The sequence below is a fragment of the Giraffa tippelskirchi genome, chromosome 10 (assembly GCF_054371585.1).
Source record: "Giraffa tippelskirchi isolate mGirTip1 chromosome 10, T2T-mGirTip1v1.2.pri, whole genome shotgun sequence".
Taxonomy (NCBI): domain Eukaryota; kingdom Metazoa; phylum Chordata; class Mammalia; order Artiodactyla; family Giraffidae; genus Giraffa; species Giraffa tippelskirchi.
The window spans coordinates 107657378-107676483 of record NC_137284.1 but is presented as its reverse complement, the minus strand read 5'-3'; the positions used below and the strand labels follow the sequence as shown (position 1 = coordinate 107676483).

General features: G+C 42.5%; 2 protein-coding genes and 1 non-coding gene across 7 annotated transcripts in view; 2 read left to right on the top strand and 1 right to left on the bottom strand.

Moving 5' to 3' along the window:
• The window catches only part of DPY19L1 (dpy-19 like C-mannosyltransferase 1), a 236060-nt gene that overhangs the window by 45603 nt on the left and 171351 nt on the right, over positions 1-19106 (bottom strand). The window contains exon 29 of one of the 2 annotated variants that reach the window (XR_014066787.1): positions 3790-3984. The exons of the other annotated variant lie outside the window; for it this stretch is intronic. The gene's annotated coding sequence lies outside the window, so the exon portion shown is untranslated. The remainder of the gene's footprint in view (positions 1-3789; positions 3985-19106) is intronic. 2 annotated transcript variants of the gene reach the window in all.
• The window catches only part of NPSR1 (neuropeptide S receptor 1), a 151102-nt gene that overhangs the window by 121340 nt on the left and 10656 nt on the right, over positions 1-19106 (top strand). For all 4 annotated transcript variants that reach the window (XM_081534273.1, XM_081534270.1, XM_081534271.1 and 1 more), the window contains one exon: positions 6397-6473. In XM_081534273.1, coding sequence (XP_081390399.1) covers positions 6397-6473 — 77 coding nt within the window. The remainder of the gene's footprint in view (positions 1-6396; positions 6474-19106) is intronic.
• LOC145524910 (U6 spliceosomal RNA) lies at positions 1592-1698 on the top strand. The gene has a single exon (XR_014067944.1). It is a non-coding gene; the product is annotated as a U6 spliceosomal RNA (small nuclear RNA).

Genomic DNA, 19106 nt, shown 5'->3' with positions numbered 1-19106 from the left:
CTCTTACATCCCCTGTATCTTATCTTCATGGCATTAGTGTTAATGAAACTAATTAGTGAGGAGACAGACACTTTTGATCAAGGAGCATCCTTAAGCCACTAGTAGGAGAAGAGTGAAAAGGACCATGTGAGGCATGCCAAGTGAAGCATCAGCTCCCCCTACTCCTGTTTCTACTCCCACTCATGCTTAGCTTCTAGTTAGATCTACATGGCACAACTGGACCTCATACTCAGGCCCCAAAATGAGGTAAAGGTGGAGACAGAGATGGAACTTGTGGCTCTAAGACTGTGATGGGCATCCATCAAGTCCCTGACCTGTGCTGAGTAGGAGTCATGAAAGGGGCACTTTTGGTCTGAGTAGAACGTTCTCCCTGTATCCTGAGGACAGAGGGAAATTTTGATTCCATTTCCTGACACTCCTCATACACAATCTAGAAGCAAGACTCAGGAAGTAGCCTCAGGCATCCTCTTAAGTACCTAATGCCACTTGAAAATCTTCCTCTGGTTTGCACTCTCACACTCTTCCACGGCCAAGAGCTGCCTTTGGAAGGCAATGGAAGAAAATGGGTCTGTGTTTGGATCATCTTCCATAAAATCAAGAAATGAAGCAGCCAGGAAAGGGATACTTTACTCAATCTTCGTGCCCCTTAGGTTTTCAGGTTTCTAAGAAGCTTGAAGTAAAGCTATGCCTGCTGAGAGAATGGAGACAAATAAAAGACATGGAAGAAGTTGATCCAAAAGGATGGAAATGCTATTCCTCAGCTATTTCTGAGAATGGGCCATTTCTGGATCTGCTTCATCTTTAAGATATGACTGCCATAGACAAGGGACTTCCCAGGTGGCTCAGTGGTAAAGAACCACCTACCAAATATAGGGGATATAGGAGACATGGGTTCAATCTCTGGGTCAGGAAGATCCCCTGCAGCAGGAAATGGCAACTCACTCCAGTATTCTTGCCTGTAAAGTGCTATGGACAGAGGAACCTGGTGGGATACAGTCCATGGGGTCACAAAAAGTTGGACATGAGAGTGACTGAGCACACACGCACAGCACAGACAAGACTCAACATACCAAGTGTTATACCAGCCCGGAGGCCCCAAGGAGGAGGTAGCCAATTGTCACTGAGGAAGAGAAAGGTTTCATAACAACGTGATATATGGAGAATGGGCTAAAAAAAATGCATTTTCAGGAAGCAAAGGAGACACAGAGAAATGGAAGAAAGACATTGGACCTCAAGGTCACCCAAAGTCAACTACATATTAAGCATGGAATTGGGGTTAGTTTAGTTGGCTACTCCTGTTGCTGACATGGAAGAAGGTGTATTGAGAGACAGTGGAGTAGAGGGAGGCAGGATGATGACGATAGAGGTGAAGAAGGCAGAGATAGATTGTGGGAGGCTTTGGATGCCCTGCTCTAGAGACTAGATAGCATCATGTAGGCAAGTGGGGGCACTGGAGGGTTTTTAAGCCAAGGAATGATTCTCTGTCCCAAAGCTCCAGTTCTGATGGCAAGTGGTATGGGCATTCCAGATGGTAGCAAAGTGGAGATGTTTATAAGACTATGGCAATAAATCAGGCAAGAGATGATAAGGAGTGTTTGTTCTGGCAGCACATATATTAAGATTAGAAGGATATAAAGAAAATTTTCATGGCCCCTGCATAAGGATGACGCATTAATTTGTGAGTTCATGCATATTTCTGTGCTTAATGGATACAAAGTTTCAGCTGGGGAAGATGAGAAAGTTTTGGAGATGGATGATAGTGATAGTTGTACAGCAATGTCAGTGCACTTAATGCTGCCAAACTGTACACTTAAAAATGGAAAAATGGCAAATTTTATGTTATATTTATTTCATCACAATAAAGAAGGTTCCAGATATTAAACAAGAAAAGACTGTAAGGGTCTGAAGTGATGATGAAGAGCAGAAGTGGAAAGAAAGGTACAGATGATGGAGACATTTTGAAGGGACAATTCACAGAATTTGCTGATTAATTAGATGAAAGGAATCAGCAAGAAGGAAATATATGTATTCACAGCTCTCTCTGATGTATGACTGTTACAGCCTGAGAAGTGGCCAGATTTGGGAAATAAAATAAAGGGGCTCCTACTTATTAGTTTTCCTGGCTAACAGTAAAGCTGCTCCTGGCTTTCTACTTGCCTGACTGATACTAGCGAGACAACGTGGGGGTGACTAAGGCCCAAACCCCTAACACATAAAACCTTTCTTAATTTTCCATTGTATATATGGTTGATAGTCAATAAATACTTGAATTATTGATCAATTAAGCAGTGGGGTTGCAACTGTGGTACTAAATTACACTTAATGATATTGTAACCTTTTCCTTTTATTTCATTCATCTGGGAAAAAGTTTTCCTGATCTAACCAATATTCAACTTAGGGAAAAGAATAGACTCACTAGCAATTTGCTTTCTCATTTTTTCTTTAATGTATACAAACAATTTCCAGAAAAGTCCCTGGGCAGGTATAGGAGGGGTGAGGATGCTCTTCAAAGACCCTGAGCTTTCCTGGCAGACTCAGAGGAGGTTCTCTGAGCGGGGAAAAGCAATAAGGAGGATTTACCACAGTCATTAATTGAGTTATATTACAGAGATCATCAAAAGCAATTAGTGCTTTGTCAGCTACTGTGAACTAGAACTCTGATTTTTTTTTAACCAAGTGATTCTCAAGAGGGATGTTAGTGCAGTTTTAAAACGAAGCAGTGCTTTGTCTCAAAGTTTTTAGTCCAGGTTCTTAGTATATTAGAAATGTCAAATAACTAATTAAAGAAGGGTATGTTTATATTTATCAAAGGGGATAAAGGATACAAAATTTGCTAATGCTTTTGAGTCATTAGTCCTTTTTTCCTGTTAGGTGCAGATTTTGCTGTTGTTGTTGTTGTTCAGTTGCTCAGTTGTGTCTGACTCTTTGTGGCCCCATGGACTGTAGCCCACCAGGCTCCTCTGTCCATGGGATTTCCCAGGCAAGAATACTGGACTGGGTTGCCATTTCCTCCTCCAGGGGATCTTCCTAACCCAGGGATCAAACCCATATCTCCTTTATTGCAGGAGGATTCTTTACCACTGAGTCACCAGGAAAACCCCTAGGTGCAGATTACACTATGTAATAGTAGGTGTGATATCATGTGAAAAATGAAGAAAGAGGGGAAAGAAAATGACATATATTGAGCCTCTGATTATTTTAAAACACTGTGTATTTACCAAGGCTAGAGGGGGTGCCCTCTCTGGAGCCGAGTTTGCCCCTTTCCGGCTCTGGCGGGCCCCGCCTGCCCGCTGTGTCCGGCGGGGGATGGGGCGGTCCGCAGCCGGCTAGCTCTCCTCTGGTATCGCTCAGTCCTTTGTTCTGTGAGCGGGCCGGCAGTGCCTTAGAGTTGGGCTTTTCGCGGGATAGTTCTCTCTCTCGCTGTCCCACAGTTTAGGTTACTATCTCACGTTAGCTCCCTCAGATCGCCCTCGGGGCACTCGGGCCCGGTCCTTACCCTAGGCAATGCCGCCCGCTCCTCTCCGTTCAGCCCCCACTTGCTGGTGGCGGATGATGCGAGCGTCTGGGGTTCTTTGCTGGGAGTTGCTTTAGGCACGTAATCTGTGGATTTTATTTATTTTTTCCTCCCAGTTACGTTGCCCTCCGAGATAAAAAATCCTCCCCCACACCCGCCGGTGAGAGGGTTTCCTGGTGCTTGGAAATTCCTCCTCTTTTACGACTCCCTCCCCGGGACGGGTCTCCGTCCCTAACTCTTTTGTCTCTCTTTTTATCTTTTATAATTTCTCCTACCTCTTTTGAAGATAATGCGCAGTTTTTGTGAAAGCCTGACGTCCTCAGCCAGCCTTCAGAAGTAGTTTTGTGAAGTTTGGTCAGCGTTCAGATGTTCTTTCGATAAATTTGTAGAGGAGAGAGTGGTCTCTCCGTCCTATTCCTCCGCCATCTTAGCCCCGCCTCCTCAACATTTCTCCAAAGACATACAGATGGCTAACAAACACATGAAAAGATGCTCAACATCACTCATTATTAGAGAAATGCAAATCAAAACCACAATGAGGTATCATTTCACACTAGTCAGAATGGCTGCTATCCAAAAGTCTACAAGCAATAAATGCTGGAGAGGGTGTGGAGAAAAGGGAACCCTCTTACACTGTTGGTGGGAATGCAAACTAGTACAGCCACTATGGAGAACAGTGTGGAGATTCCTTAAAAAACTGGGAATAGAACTGCCATATGACCCAGCAATCCCACTGCTGGGCATATACACCGAGGAAACCAGAGTTGAAAGAGACGCGTGTACCCCAATGTTCATCGCAGCACTGTTTACAATAGCCAGGACATGGAAGCAACTTAGATGTCCATCAGCAGACGAATGGATAAGGAAGCTGTGGTACATATACACAATGGAATATTACTCAGCCATTAAAAAAAATACATTTGAATCGGTTCTACTGAGATGGATGAAACTGGAGCCCATTATACAGAGTGAAGTAAGCCAGAAAGAAAAACAACAATACAGTATACTAATGCATATATATGGAATTTGAAAGATGGTAACGATAACCCTATATGCGAGACAGAATAAGAGACACAGATGCATGGAACAATTTTATGGACTCTGAGGGAGAAGGTGAGGGTGGGACGTTCTGGGAGAATGGCATTGAGACATGTGTATTGTCATATGTGAAACAGAGCACCATTCCATGTTCGATGCATGTGACAAGGGCTCAGGGCCGGGGCAATGGGATGATCCAGAAGGATGGGATGGGGAGGGAGGTGGGTGGGGGGTCCGGGAAGGGGAACACATGTAAACCCATGGCTGATTCATGTCAATGTATGGCAAAAACTATTACAATATTGTAAAGTAATTAGCCCCCAACTAAAATAAATAAATTTATTAAAAAAAAAAAAAACAACACTGTGTATAGCACTTTAAAGGTTGTCACTTTTGATCCCTTAAAAACTCTTAAGAAGTTTGCATTATTAACTTGATTTGATGGTCTAAACTAAGACCCAGTCTTTTAGGGGGTTCTGGCTGCTATGATAGAACACCACAGAGTAGGTGACTTGCAAACAACAGAAATATATTTCTCACAGTACTGGAGGCGGGAAGTCTGAAATTAGGTTGCCAGTTCAGTTGGGTGGGGCCTCCCTGGTGGCTCAGTGGTAAAGAATCCGTCTGCAATGCAGGAGATGTGGGCTTGACCCCTGGGTTGGGAAGATCCCCTGGAGAAGGAAATGGCAATCCACTCCAGTATTTTTGCCTGGGAAAGCCCATGGACAGAGGAACTTGGTGGGCTACAGTCCATGGGGTCGTAAAGGAGTAGGACATGAATTAGCAACTGAGCTCGAGGAGGAGCACAGTTGGGTGAGGGCGCTCTTCCAGGCTGCAGACTTCTCCTTGTAGCCTCACAGGACAAAAGTGTCAAGAGAATTCTGTGGGAATATCCTCTCACAAGGGCATTAATCCCACTCATGAGGATGCCTCCCTCCATGTGACCTAAGCACCTCCCAAAAGTCCCATATCCTTATAACACCACATTGGACAGTAGGATTTCAACATATAAATTTGGGGAGGAGGGACACAACATTCTTCCTATTTCACTCAGTGAATTAGTTATCTATTTCTGGGTAACATATTATTTTAAGTCACCAGGTTCATGATAATCTATCTCTTACTGGGTTCGGGTTGCTATAACTTATTCTCTCACAGTTTCTGTGGGTCAGAGTCTGGACATGGTTTAACTGGGTCCTCTGCTTAGGTGTCTGCCAGGGCTGGGGTGTTATCAGAGGCTCAAGTGAGGAAGGATTTTCCTCCAAGTTTCCCTGGACTCCTGGCAGAACTGATTTCTTGGGGCTAAAGGACTTACAAAAGCTTGCTTCTTCAAAGCTAGCAATGCACTAGAGACACTAGCAAGACAGATCCTACACATTTATGTAATCATAGACATCCCATCGCTTTCACCCCAATGCACTGATAAGCAAGTCACAGGTCTGGCCACACTCAAGGGGAGAGGATGACACAGTGACGTGAACACTCGAGGCAGGAATTATGGAGCCAAGGAAAGCCTGTCAAGGCCATACAACCAGCAAATAATAGAGCTAGTTACAAATCTAAATTTTTCTGACCCCAAACCCTGTGTTTGGATTCCAGTCTCAGCTGTACCTCTGACCATTTGAATTATCTTGGAGAAATCACTTAATTTCACCCAGTCAAACTTCCTGACTTAAAAAAAAAGAAGCAGCTGCCATCTATTGTGACTCTGTAACTAGGAAGGATGGGGGGCAGACCATGGTTGAGAGACCCTTGCCTCCATATCTCACACTCCGGGAATTGGAGTGGTCCTCAGAGTGGGGACCCACCAGCCACTTTAATACTATCTTTGGTCCTTTCCGCAGTGTCATCTATGCCATTGTGATCAGAACTATTTGGGTCAAAAGCAAAGCCTACGAGACAGTGATTTCCAACTGCTCAGGTAAGTCTTTCATCTGCATTACCAAATCCTTAGCTAATTTTGCTTCTGCAGAGGTTTTTCTCTAGCAAACATGAGTTGAGGTTTTACAGTTATAACAAGCCTGCTGTTATGTCAGGACCCAGCTGGCAGGTCAGACCCCTCAAAAGCTGTTTCAGGCGGGCTTTGCCTTCTCCACATGGCTCTCCCAAAATCTGAGGAAGGAGGACTTTGGGTCTGGTTGAGCTGTGCCAGCAGAGCTCCTCGAAACAGCCTCTAAGCCAGGGTCTCAGGGTAACCCTATCCTGGCGGGTTTGCAGAGAGGCACCCAAGAGGACTCTGGGATGAAAAGAGAGGATGGTGTAGGAAGGAGGCCACACGCTCAGCAAAACATGAGGACAGACATTTCTACTTGGCTTAAACTTACAGAAAAACTGTCATCTAACCACAGAACAGTCCTGGGCCCTAGGACAGTCAAGGCAGAATACATGCCTTCCAATGGTTTGAGCACACCCCACACAGCAGAACAAGCCCAAGACTGCCTGCTACAGCCCTTCCCCAAATCCCATTTCAGCAACCCTACACAATAGGTGCTGAGACTGGGAGGCCCATCTGCTTCTTAGGCAGACACTGCTGGGCCTCTGAGAACAACCTGGAGAGAACACTGCACACCAACATGCCCGAGAGAGAAGAGAAGGTTTCCTGAGTGTCTAGTTACTATAAAATGGCTAGTTCTGAAAAAGGAGACCATGGAGTTTCCATGGACCTAGAAGTTCCCATGGAGCTTCCATGTCTCCTCCCAGTCCTTGTACACACACAAATGCACTTATTAACACATCGAGTCTCTCTCTCACACACACATACTCATAATCACAAACATGTACCTACTCACTCACATTTACCCACTAGGGCAGTCAGGTATGACACTGGCCCCTGGAATAAGAAAAACTCATTTCTATTTTAGATATACCACTAAGAGCTGTGCCACCTTGCAAAGCCAGTTAATCTCTATCAACTCCGAGGGGTTAAAATGAGGGGACAGACTAGATTCTAAGTCTTACTTTTTCAGACTTTCATCTGTTATCTTTACTGGACCAAGATAGAGCTTTGTTTCCTCTGCTCTGAAGCTCCTTCTTTCAGTGTGACTGTGAGAAAGTCAACAATGCATTATTGGGCTCTAATAATCTATATGCCTTTTCCTAGGAGAATTAGTAGAGATGTATAAGTCATGGTGTCTTCATCTGAATTCAGTTCAATTCTGCTGTGTTCCAACACATGTCAGGAGTGGTACAAAGGACCAAGAATGTCAAAGGAGTAAATAGAATGGTTCTTGATTGTAGTAAGTAATTCAAACTGATACGAAAATAGAGGTTAGTGTTGTTGTGAGAACTAACCAACTATTTGGAAATAGATAGGTGAATAAATATGTAAATACATGATTGCTACATCATATGCAATAAAAAATAAACTACTGATTAAAGGTTTAAATGAAAAAGAAAAGGAAAGAAAAGAAAATATAAGCATTATAATCAGGAAAAATTGAAAAACGTCTGAACATGCTACAATGAGGGATTTAGTACATTAATTATACAGCCATATAATGAAAAACTACACGTCTACAAATTATTGTACAATATATTTATTGAAATAGAAAGATAACTCCAGTGTATTAGATTAAGAAGGAGAAAGCAGTATGGTATCATTTTTACAAATGTGTGAAAATATAGTATACAATGGAATATATAAATTCCTGTACAGATAGATGATAGCTGGGTGGATATATAGACAGAAAATGCCAGGAAAGACAAATAGTGTTATAGTGATTTTCTTTGAGTGGTAGAAACTTTGCTGATTTTTATTTTCTTCTCCTTTTTTGCTTATTGCGTGCTAAAAAATTTTAATTATAGAAACTGTATAATATAAAACAACATGCCAGTGGATAGTTAACCTAGGTAAATAGCCATTATTATGCTAGCTGGATATATGAGATATTTACTTTTTTAATCATCAACTCAGTTCCCAGTGAGAAAGTACATTTTCAATGCACTTTTCTGTGTAAACTTCATGCTTAGACCTTGAGAGGTCTAATACTAAGACTATATATATATATTTACATACATATATATTCATTTTGCAAAAATTATCATCCATCTTTTACAAATGGAAATCATGTTAATTTTAAATTTTACCTTTCTATATAGATATATCATTGCATTGCCTGGGTAGGTTTTCGATTGAGTTGTCACTTAACAGATTTCATGATCCTAGTTTGACAGCTCAAGTGAGGTGGGACCAGAGGGTTTTGGAAAGCCCAGAGCTCTAGGTTGGTGGAGGAACACAGGGAAAATGAGGGTGTTTTAGTGTGCTCCGGCTGCCATAACAATATACCACAGCGAGTGGCTTAAACAATAAATTTATTTTATCACAGTTCTAGAGACTGTAAACCCAAGATGGAGGTACCAGTCAATTCTGTTCTGGGTAAGAGCTCTCTTCTTGGATTGCAGATGGCCTTGCTGGCTTCTTGCTATCTACTCACAAGGCATAGAGGAGAGACAGAAATCTTTCTACTGTCTCTTCTTATAAGGGCACTAATTCCATCATAAGATTCCTGTTCTCATCTAACTCTATTTCCCAAAGGCCTCATCCCCAAATATTAATATCATCACATTGGGGGGTTAAGTCTTCAACTTATGAATTTTGTGATGACACAAATATACAGTGCATAACAGGGGAAGAGTCAGGGGGAAAAAGTGAGAAGAGAGAGAGACAGTGGAAATAAATATACACCAACCAAATGAGAATAGACAAAGGCTATTTATTCAAAGCTTGCTATATAGCAAGAGAATCAGCCACCATCACTTGTCTTTTGAGAGAAACACAAAAGCAGTCAGAGGAGTGGTAAAGCCTCAGACGTGCCCTGATTGGGGGCTGTTGTCATGGGGAAGCTGTAAGTGTGCTGATTAGAAGCACAGCATCCTGTGTGATGGGTTGGGCGTGCATATTTGGCTTTCTCTGGTTGGTTTTAAGTTGACAATAGGGGCAAAAATTAAAGAGCTATCAGTTAGTAGTCAAGTCTTGGGTATTTGTGGTAGACTGTTCCAGGAAGTATTATTCAGTTTATGGACTCTGGGTTAGAAAGAGTGGTTTGACTTCCTACAAGTCTGACTTGCATAGAGTAGGTTGGTTTCCTCGACTTGTTACTGTAGATAATGGGTTGGTTTCCTGGGTTGGTTGCTGCAGAGTGTGGGTCAAAGTTCCATCTTAAATATGATCTGGCTACAGTCCATTTGTCTGCTTAGTCTGTCAACACAGACTGACAAGACAGAGAGACAGAAGTGCATCTACTGTCAGCCACTTCTGGGTCCTTTCCATACTTTACCTTCCTGAATCCTTACACAACTCTGTAAGGTGGTATCATCATCTCTCTCTTACAAATGGAAGACAGGCTCCAAGGTTAAGCAATCTGCTTGTTTTCATAGGTAGCTCATGACATAGCAGGATTCAAATGCACATATGACTGGCTAGAAAGCCTATGTTTTCTCTTCCACATCAGGCTGCCTCTCAGAAGAAAGAACATTACAGAAAGGAAGGTGGTGAATGACTGAAAAAAAGAGCTCAATTTTTTAAATGCTTTTTTTTTAAATTATAAAACTCAAACTCAGGATTGTTGGCGTAGCTGTCACCTGCCAGCCTCTCTGCTGAGCTCTGCCTTCAGAGCACTCTTCCAGAATCATCTCCCGAAGTGTTTTGATGTATTTAAAAATCTAAAAGGTGACCTAATTTTGCTTAAGTAGGCTGAGGTCTTCCTGTACTTTCAGATTTAAATCAGATTGGTTTAAACCCTTGTCTGTGATTTCTGCCAGTTCCAGGAGACTGGTATGTCCTCTCTCACTGTCCCTCTGAGACCTCACCCCATGGTCTCACCTCCAATAGCTCTTTCTGTTCCCTCTGCTCTTGGTCCAATGAATCATGGAATCCATCTCATTTCCTTAGGCTTGAAGTGATGAAGAGTTCCCACATTCTGTCAGCTATCCCACCATCTGCGGGATCTCCCACTTTTATCTCAGCAGGCCTTTTACATCTGTGATTACCCTGTCTCTCTCCAGAGTCTCCCAAATCTCCCTGCTACTCACTTTTCTAGTTCCTGCACTCTTGGGTTCCCCCATCCTCCAGACCCTGAGATTTTATAAAGCTGCAAAGAGATCCATTTTCCACTGATATATACAGTATGCCTCTCCTCTCCAAAGGTGGAAATGGCTACAATCAGTTTTTATTCTTTAGTACAAGTTTATATGTTCATCCTATCAATTTTTTAGTTGTCTATATCTTTGTATCAGCATCACTGACCCTCTTCTGGAATGAGGAGCAGAGTAGTTCCAGAAAGCCTGTGTACTTTCTGTATCTTATTCATAAGCAGCTCAATTTTCAATCTCATTACAGCCAAGTAACTTTAAAGTTGGCTAGTAAAAAGGGTTTCCACTGGTTTTAGTATTCCAGGATTATTGCCCATCAACAAGGGGAAATAAGCAATGATTAGTGTGAACAGAAGCTAACTTTGTAAACACGGCTGCAAAATTCAAGTCTCGGAATCATTCTTCTTCCTGGCAAGTATGTCTATTTTCTTCCCCTCACGTCTAACAGAAAGGAAAAGAAAGAACTATTTAATAAATGATCTACAGACTTTCCCCAAAACAAGTGCTTGGCAGGTGAGAGGTAGAGAATATGAGGTTTCCAATCCTGTAGTTTATCCTTTATAAATGAGCTTGCTTTTGATGCCCAGGGATGTTTACTCCGCTAAAACAGAACATTTACTGCCTGGGGGCAGGAGATGGAAGAGGTGCACCCATGAAATGGACAAAGTGTAACTTATCTGGATATAACTGCATCTGACCAATATGACTTGGAAGCTATGATGTGACCCACGCTATAGTGAAATTACATGTTTCCAATTCAATGGGGCAGAACAAGCTGAGCAGAAGCGAGGCGGCTGCGACGGCTCCGTGCAGAAGCGTGGCCGAGAGGAGCTAGGCCGGGCCGGGGGCCGGGGGCGGCGGCCGACAGGGGCTAGGCCGGGCCGGGGGCCAGGGGCCGGGGCGGTGGCGAGAGAAGTTACCCAAGGCCCAAGGAGCAAGGGCTGTGTGGGCACAGGAGGGCTGAGAGGAGGGGCCGTCGTGAGTAGATACCCCTTGTCCAAGGTAAGGAGTAACGGCTGCACTTTGCTGAGGCAGCTGTGAAGAAATACCCCATGTCCAAGGTAAGAGAAACCCAAGTAAGATGGTAAGTGTTGCGAGAGGGCATCAGAGGGCAGACACACTGAAACTAAAATTACAGAAAACTAGCTAATCTGATCACACAGACCACAGCCTTGTCTATCTCAGTGAAACTAAGCCACGCCGTGTGGGGCCACTCAAGACAGATGGGTCATGGTGGAGAGGTCTGACAGAATGTGGTCCACTGGAGAAGGGCATGGCAAACCACTTCAGTATTCTTGCCTTGAGACCCCATGAACAGTATGAAAAGGCAAAAAGATAGGACACTGAAAGAGGAACTCCCCAGGTCAGTAGGTGCCCAATATGCTAATGGAGATCAGTGAAGAAATAACTCCAGAAAGCATGATGGGATGGAGCCAAAGCAAAAACGATACCCAGCTGTAGAGGTGACTGGTGATAGACGCAAAGTCCGATGCTGTAAAGAGCAATATTGCATAGGAACCTGGAATGTTAGGTCCATGAATCAAGGCAAATTGGAAGTGGTCAAACAGGAGATGGCAAGAGTGAACATCGACATTCTAGGAATCAGCGAACTAAGATCGACTGGAATGGGTGAATTTAACTCAGATGACCATTATATCTACTACTGTGGGCAAGAATCCCTTAGAAGAAATGGAGTAGCCATCATGGTCAACAAAAGAGTCCGAAAGGCAGTACTTAGATACAGTCTCAAAAACGATAGAATGATCTCTGTTCGTTTCCAAGGCAAACCATTCAATATCACAGTAATCCAAGTCTATGCCCCGACCAGTAACGCCGAAGAAGCTGAAGTTGAACAGTTTATGAAGACCTACAAGACCTTCTAGAACTAACACCCAAAAAAGATGTCCTTTTCATTATAGGGGACTGGAATGCAAAAGTAGGAAGTCAAGAAACACCTGGCGTGTAACAGGCAAATTTGGCCTTGGAGTACAGAATGAAGCAGGGCAAAGGCTAACAGAGTTTTGCCGAGAGAACGCACTGGTCAGAGCAAACACCCTCTTCCAACAACACAAGAGAAGACTCTACACGTGGACATCACCAGATGGTCAACACCAAAATCAGATTGATTATATTCTTTGCAGCCAAAGATAGAGAAGCTCTATACAGTCAGCAAAAACAAGACCGGGAGCAGATTGTGGCTCAGATCATGAACTGCTTATTGCCAAATTCAGACTTAAATTGAAGAAAGTAGGAAAAACCACTAGTCCATTCAGGTATGACCTAGATCAGATCCCTTATGAGTATACAGTGGAAGTGACAAATAGATTTAAGGGACTAGATCTGATAGACAGAGTGCCTGATGAACTATGGACAGAGGTTCGTGACATTGTACAGGAGACAGGGATCAAGACAATCCCCATGGAAAAGAAATGCAAAAAAGCAAAATGGCTGTCTGAGGAGGCCTTACAGATAGCTGGGAAGAAAAGAGAAGTGAAAAGAAAAGGAGAAAAGGAAAGATATTCCCATCTGAATGCAGAGTTCCAAAGAATAGCAAGGAGAGATAAGAAAGCCTTCCTCAGCAATCAGTGCAAAGAAATAGAGGAAAACAACAGATTGGGAAAGACTAGAGATCTCTTCAAGAAAATTAGAGATACCAAAGGAACATTTCATGCAAAGATAGGCTCGATAAAGGACAGAAATGGTATGGACCTAACAGAAGCAGAAGATATTAAGAAGAGGTGGCAAGAATACACAGAAGAACTGTACAAAAAAGATCTTCACGACCCAGATAATCACGGTGGTGTGATCACTCACCTAGAGCCAGACATCCTGGAATGTGAAGTCAAGTGGGCCTTAGAAAGCATCACTACAAACAAAGCTAGTGGAGGTGATGGAATTCCAGTTGAGTTATTTCAAATCCTAAAAGATGACGCTGCGAAAGTGCTGCACTCGATATGCCAGCAAATTTGGAAAACTCAGCAGTGGCCACAGGACTGGAAAAGATCAGTTTTTGTTCCAATCCCAAAGAAAGGCAATGCCAAAGAATGCTCAAACTACCGCACAACTGCACTCATCTCACACGCTAGTAAAGTAATGCTCAAAATTCTCCAAGCCAGGCTTCAGCAATACATGAAGTGTGAACTTCCAGATGTTCAAGCTGGTTTTAGAAAAGGCAGAGGAACCAGAGATCAAATTGCCAATATCCACTGGATCATCGGAAAAGCAAGAGAGTTCCAGAAAAACATCTATTTCTGCTTTATTGACTATGCCAAAGCCTTTGACTGTGTGGATCACAATAAACTGTGGACAATTCTGAAAGAGATGGGAATACCAGACCATCTGACCTGTCTCTTGAGAAACCTGTATGCAGGTCAGGAAGCAACAGTTAGAACTGGACATGGAACAACAGACCCGTTCCAAATAGGAAAAGGAGTACATCAAGGCTGTATATTGTCACCCTGCTTATTTAACTTATATGCAGAGTACCTCATGAGAAACGCTGGGCTGGAAGAAACACAAGCTGGAATCAAGATTGCCAGGAGAAATATCAATAACCTCAGATATGCGGATGACACCACCCTTATGGCAGAAAGTGAAGAAGAACTAAAGAGCCTCTTGATGAAACTGAAAGAAGAGAGTGAAAAAGTTGGCTTAAAGCTCAACGTTCAGAAAACTAAGATCATGGCGTCTGGTCCCATCACTTCACGGGAAATAGATGGGGAAACAGTGGAAACAGTGTCAGACTTTATTTTTTTGGGCTCCAAAATCACTGCAGATGGTGACTGCAGCCATGAAATTAAAAGACACTTACTCCTTGGAAGGAAGGTTATGGCCAACCTAGATAGCATATTTAAAAGCAGAGACATTACTTTGCCAACAAAAGTCCATCTAGTCAAGGCTATGGTTTTTCCCATGGTCATGTATGGATGTGAGAGTTGGACGGTGAAGAAAGCTGAGCGCCGCAGAATTGATGCTTTTGAACTGTGGTGTTGGAGAAGACTCTTGAGAGTCCCTTAGACTGCAAGGAGATCCAATCAATCCATCCTAAAAGAGATCAATCCTGGGTGTTCATTGGAAGGACTGATGTTGAAGCTGAAACTCCAATACTTTGGCCACCTCATGCGAAGAGTTGACTCATTGGAAAAGACCCTAATGCTGGGTAGGATTGGGGGCAGGAGGAGAAGGGGACGACAGAGGATGAGATGGTTGGATGGCATCACCAACTCGATGGACATGGGTTTGGTAGACTCCGGGAGTTGGTGATGGACAGAGAGGCCTGGCGTGCTGCAATTCATGGGGTCGCAAAGAGTCGGACATGACTGAGCAACTGAACTGAACTGAACTGAACAAGCTGAAGGAAAAAGTTTCGGATTAGGAGCATCTGGGTTCAAGTCCTCATCACTTCTAGCTAAATAAACTTAAAATAAGCCCATTAAGTACTTTTCTTTATTAGTACATGAGATTGAAATGGCTTTTCTGCAAACAGCTACCTTCAACAAAAGACATAAGGAACTTTATGGGAAAAAAAAAGTTGTTTAGTCACTAAGTCAAGTCTGACTCTTACAACTCCTATGGACTGGAGCCTGCCTGGCTCCTCTGTCCATGGGATTTCCCAAGCAAGAATACTGGAGTGGGTTGCCATTTACTTTTCCATGTGAAAAAAAAAATACAAATATAAAATAAATGAAACATATATATATAGCATGGTTGTGGATAGCAAGATTTAGTACTATAAAGATGTCAGTTCTCCTCAAATGATTCACCGATTAATACAGTTACAATCAAAATTCAAATGGGATGTTTTCTTAAGCTTGATAAGCCAATTTAAAAACATACATGGAAATTTCAAGAGTCAGAAAAGCCAGGAAGACAGTTCTGGAGAATTACAACAAGGTAGTAAAAGTGTTAGTCGCTCAGTCGTGCCCAACTCTTTGCGACCCCATGGACTGCAGCCCACTAAGCTCCTCTGTCCATGAGATTTTCCAGGCAAGGATACTTGAGTGGGTCACCATTTCATTCTCCAGGGGATCTTCCCAACCCAGGAATCGAACCTGGGTCTCCTGCACTGCAGGCAGTTTCTTTACCGACTGAGCTACAAGGGAAGCCCAAGGTAGTAAAGGTTTAATGTATAAACAGTGATTTATTATAAAGTCAGAGTGACTAATAGAGTGTGGTATAGACAGAATTCAATAGGAAAAACAAAACAAAACAGCTCCCAAAGAGACCCACACATATAATATGAGCACTTGATATATGTCAGAAGATCATAGGGTAATAAATTAATTGGATCTTCACCTCAATTCATAGGCATAATTAAATTCCAGGGAAATTAGAAACTTAGATATGAAATGTAAGACTTTAAAAATTTTTTAAAGTCAATGAAGGATGTTATCTTTATGACATTGGAATAAGAAAGGATTTCTTAGACAAGAGACAAGATGCATTAAACCAAAAAAGTGATAGATAAATTTGACTCTATTTATATTTAAAAGTCAAGCCAAAAAGTAGGAGAAGCTATTTGCAATACATTATCTAGGAAAAGATTAGTATCCAGAATGTATGAAGAATTCTTAAGGAACAATAAAAAATATTTTTTAAAAAGATAAATAGAAGAAAAATGAGGAAGACACAAGCACATTTTGTAAGAGGGAAGAGAGACATGGCCAAAAACAAGGTTCTCAACCTCATTGATACATGAGGAAAGTATACATTTAAACTTGAACTAGGTACAATTTGTCACTCACAGGACTGGTAGAGTTTTAAAATCTGGTATTTCTAAGTATTAACAAAGATATAAACCTCATGGTTTATCTAGCAATATCATTCCTAAAAATCTTAGTGGAATTCTGACTTATTTGCTTCCATAAACCTCATGGTTTATCTAGCAATATCATTCCTAAAAATCTTAGTGGAATTCTGACTTATTTGCTTCCAATCAGCTTCACATGCTGGCAACCATATCCAAACAGTCTTTCTGAAAATAATTCTCAGGTCTGACCAGTTTCTTTGCTTCCTCATTCAATCCCCTTCTCTTAACTGAATAGAAGCTAGCTTGAGGTCATCTGAAACAACAGGTGGGAGGACACAAAAATCCTTAGTCTGACTTTCCTCTCAGGAATGATTCTGAATGGGTCATTGCTGGTATAAATTTCTGTTACAACTGAATTTGGATACTGGCTTCATTGGCATAAGATGTGCACAATCAGAAGGTATACGCATTTGCTTTAGCAGTTCATTTGCATTTTCAATTTGCATTTGGCCATACAAATTATGTAGCTGGTGTGATGAAGACCAGAAACAATCGAGCCGTGCATGTCTATAAGATTCCACATTTTAAGGGGCTTCCTTGGTGGCTCAGTGGTGAAGAATCCATGACATGGGTTTGATCTCTGGTCCAGGAAGATCCCACATGCCATGTGGCAGCTAACCCTGTGTGCCACAACTATTGAGCCTGTGCTCTAAAGTGCGGAGGCCGCAACTATTGAGCCCAAGTGCTGCAGCTACTGAAGCCCAGTGCCCTAGAGACCGTGCTCTGCTATAAGAGAAGCCACTGCAAACTCGAAGCCCAGGCACCACAACCACAGAGTATCCTCTACTTCCCGCCACTAGAAAAAGCCCAGTCCAGCAATGAAGACCCAGCATAGCCAAAAAATAAATAAAAAATTTTTAAAGGTTTCCAAATTTTAGGACTTTCCCTAACTTCCTTCATTTTTGTTCATACTCCAACCAACTCTTGTCTGAGTTCATCTCTTTTTTCTAATACTTTGCTAAACACAGCTGGTGGCACTCAACACGCACTATTAACATTCTGTTTACCAACTTTGATAGTTAATTTTCTGTGTCAACTTGATCGCGCTAGCCAGATAGCTGGTAAAACATTATTTCTAAGTCTGTCTAGAGGGCATTCCTGGAAGCATTTGAATCTGTACACTAAGTAAAGAAGACAGGCCTCACCAATGACAGTGAGAATCATCCAATCCACTGAGGGCCAGAATAGAACTAAAAGCAAAGAAAGGGCAAAATTTGCTCGAGCTGGGACATCCATCTTGTCCTACTCTCTTCTTGGTACCTCATACTAGGACAAAGATTTACACCATTGGTTGCCTGATTCTCCAGCATTTTGACTTAGATGTACATCTTCGTCTCTCCTGGTTTTCATGTTTTTGGATTTGGGCTGAATTAGATCATCAGATCTCTTGGTTCTCCAGCCTGCAGACAGCAGATTATGGAATTTAGCCTCCACAACTGCATGCTGCTGCTGCTAAGTCGCTTCAGTTGTGTCCAACTCTGTGTGACCCCATAGACGGCAGCCCACCAGGCTCCCCCATTCCTGGGATTCTCGAGGCAAGAACACTGGAGTGGGTTGCCATTTCCTTCTCCAATGCATGGAAGTGAAAAGTGAAAGTGAAGTCGCTCAGTTGTGTCCAACTTGTAGCGACCCCACGGACTGCAGCCTACCAGGCTCCTCCGTCTATGGGATTTTCCAGGCAAGAGTACTGGAGTGGGGTGCCATTGCCTTCTCCATAACTGCATGAGTCAATTTCTATAATAAATTTCCATATATACATGGATATAGATACCGATATAGACATATATGTCCTCTTTCTCTGGAGAATCCTAACTCTATACCACCTTTGTACTCTCCCTGGGGGTCCAGTCTCAGTAAGCACACAACCTACTGTCCCTTTATAACACTTCTATCCAGTGCATCTCTACTGTCCCAGCTTTCCCTATCAGTCTCCTCACTACCTGCTCCCTGCCTATAGGCCAATGCTGCATGCTGTAGGTTTGCATCAGGACAGCACTGCATGTGAAGCTTCAATCTCTGCTTTAGTTAAGGAAGCACTAGCAGCTATATCAGAGAAACCCTCAAATATAGCAACCTTAACAAAATAGGAATATGTTTCTTGTTCAATTAAAGTCCAATTGACAGTAAAGGTCAAAGGGAAAGACACACAGTCATTTGGAAATTCAAGTAGATGAAGATGCTACCACTCTTTAACAAATGGCTACTAAGGTATGGCTTAGCATCAGTATCCAGCAGATTGAGGATGAGGGAAGACGGCATGAAGGATTATTTATATGAGCGAGGTCTGAGTTCTCTCCATGTTCCTATAGGCAGAACTTTATCACATGACTACCCCCTGCTGAAAAGAAAACTAAGATTATGGCACCGGTCCCATCACTTCATGGCAAATAGATGGGGAAACAATGGAAACAGTGACATATTTTATTTTCTTGGGCTCCAAAATCACCGTGGATGGTGACTACAGCCATGAAATTAAAAGATGCTTGCTCCTTAGAAGAAAAGCTATGACCAACCTAGACAGCATATTAAAAAGCAGAGACATTACTTTACCAACAAAGGTCTGTCTAGTCAAGGCTATGGTTTTTCCAGTGGTCATGTATGGATGTGAGAGTTGGACTATAAAGAAAGCTGAGCATCGAAGAATTGATGCTTTTG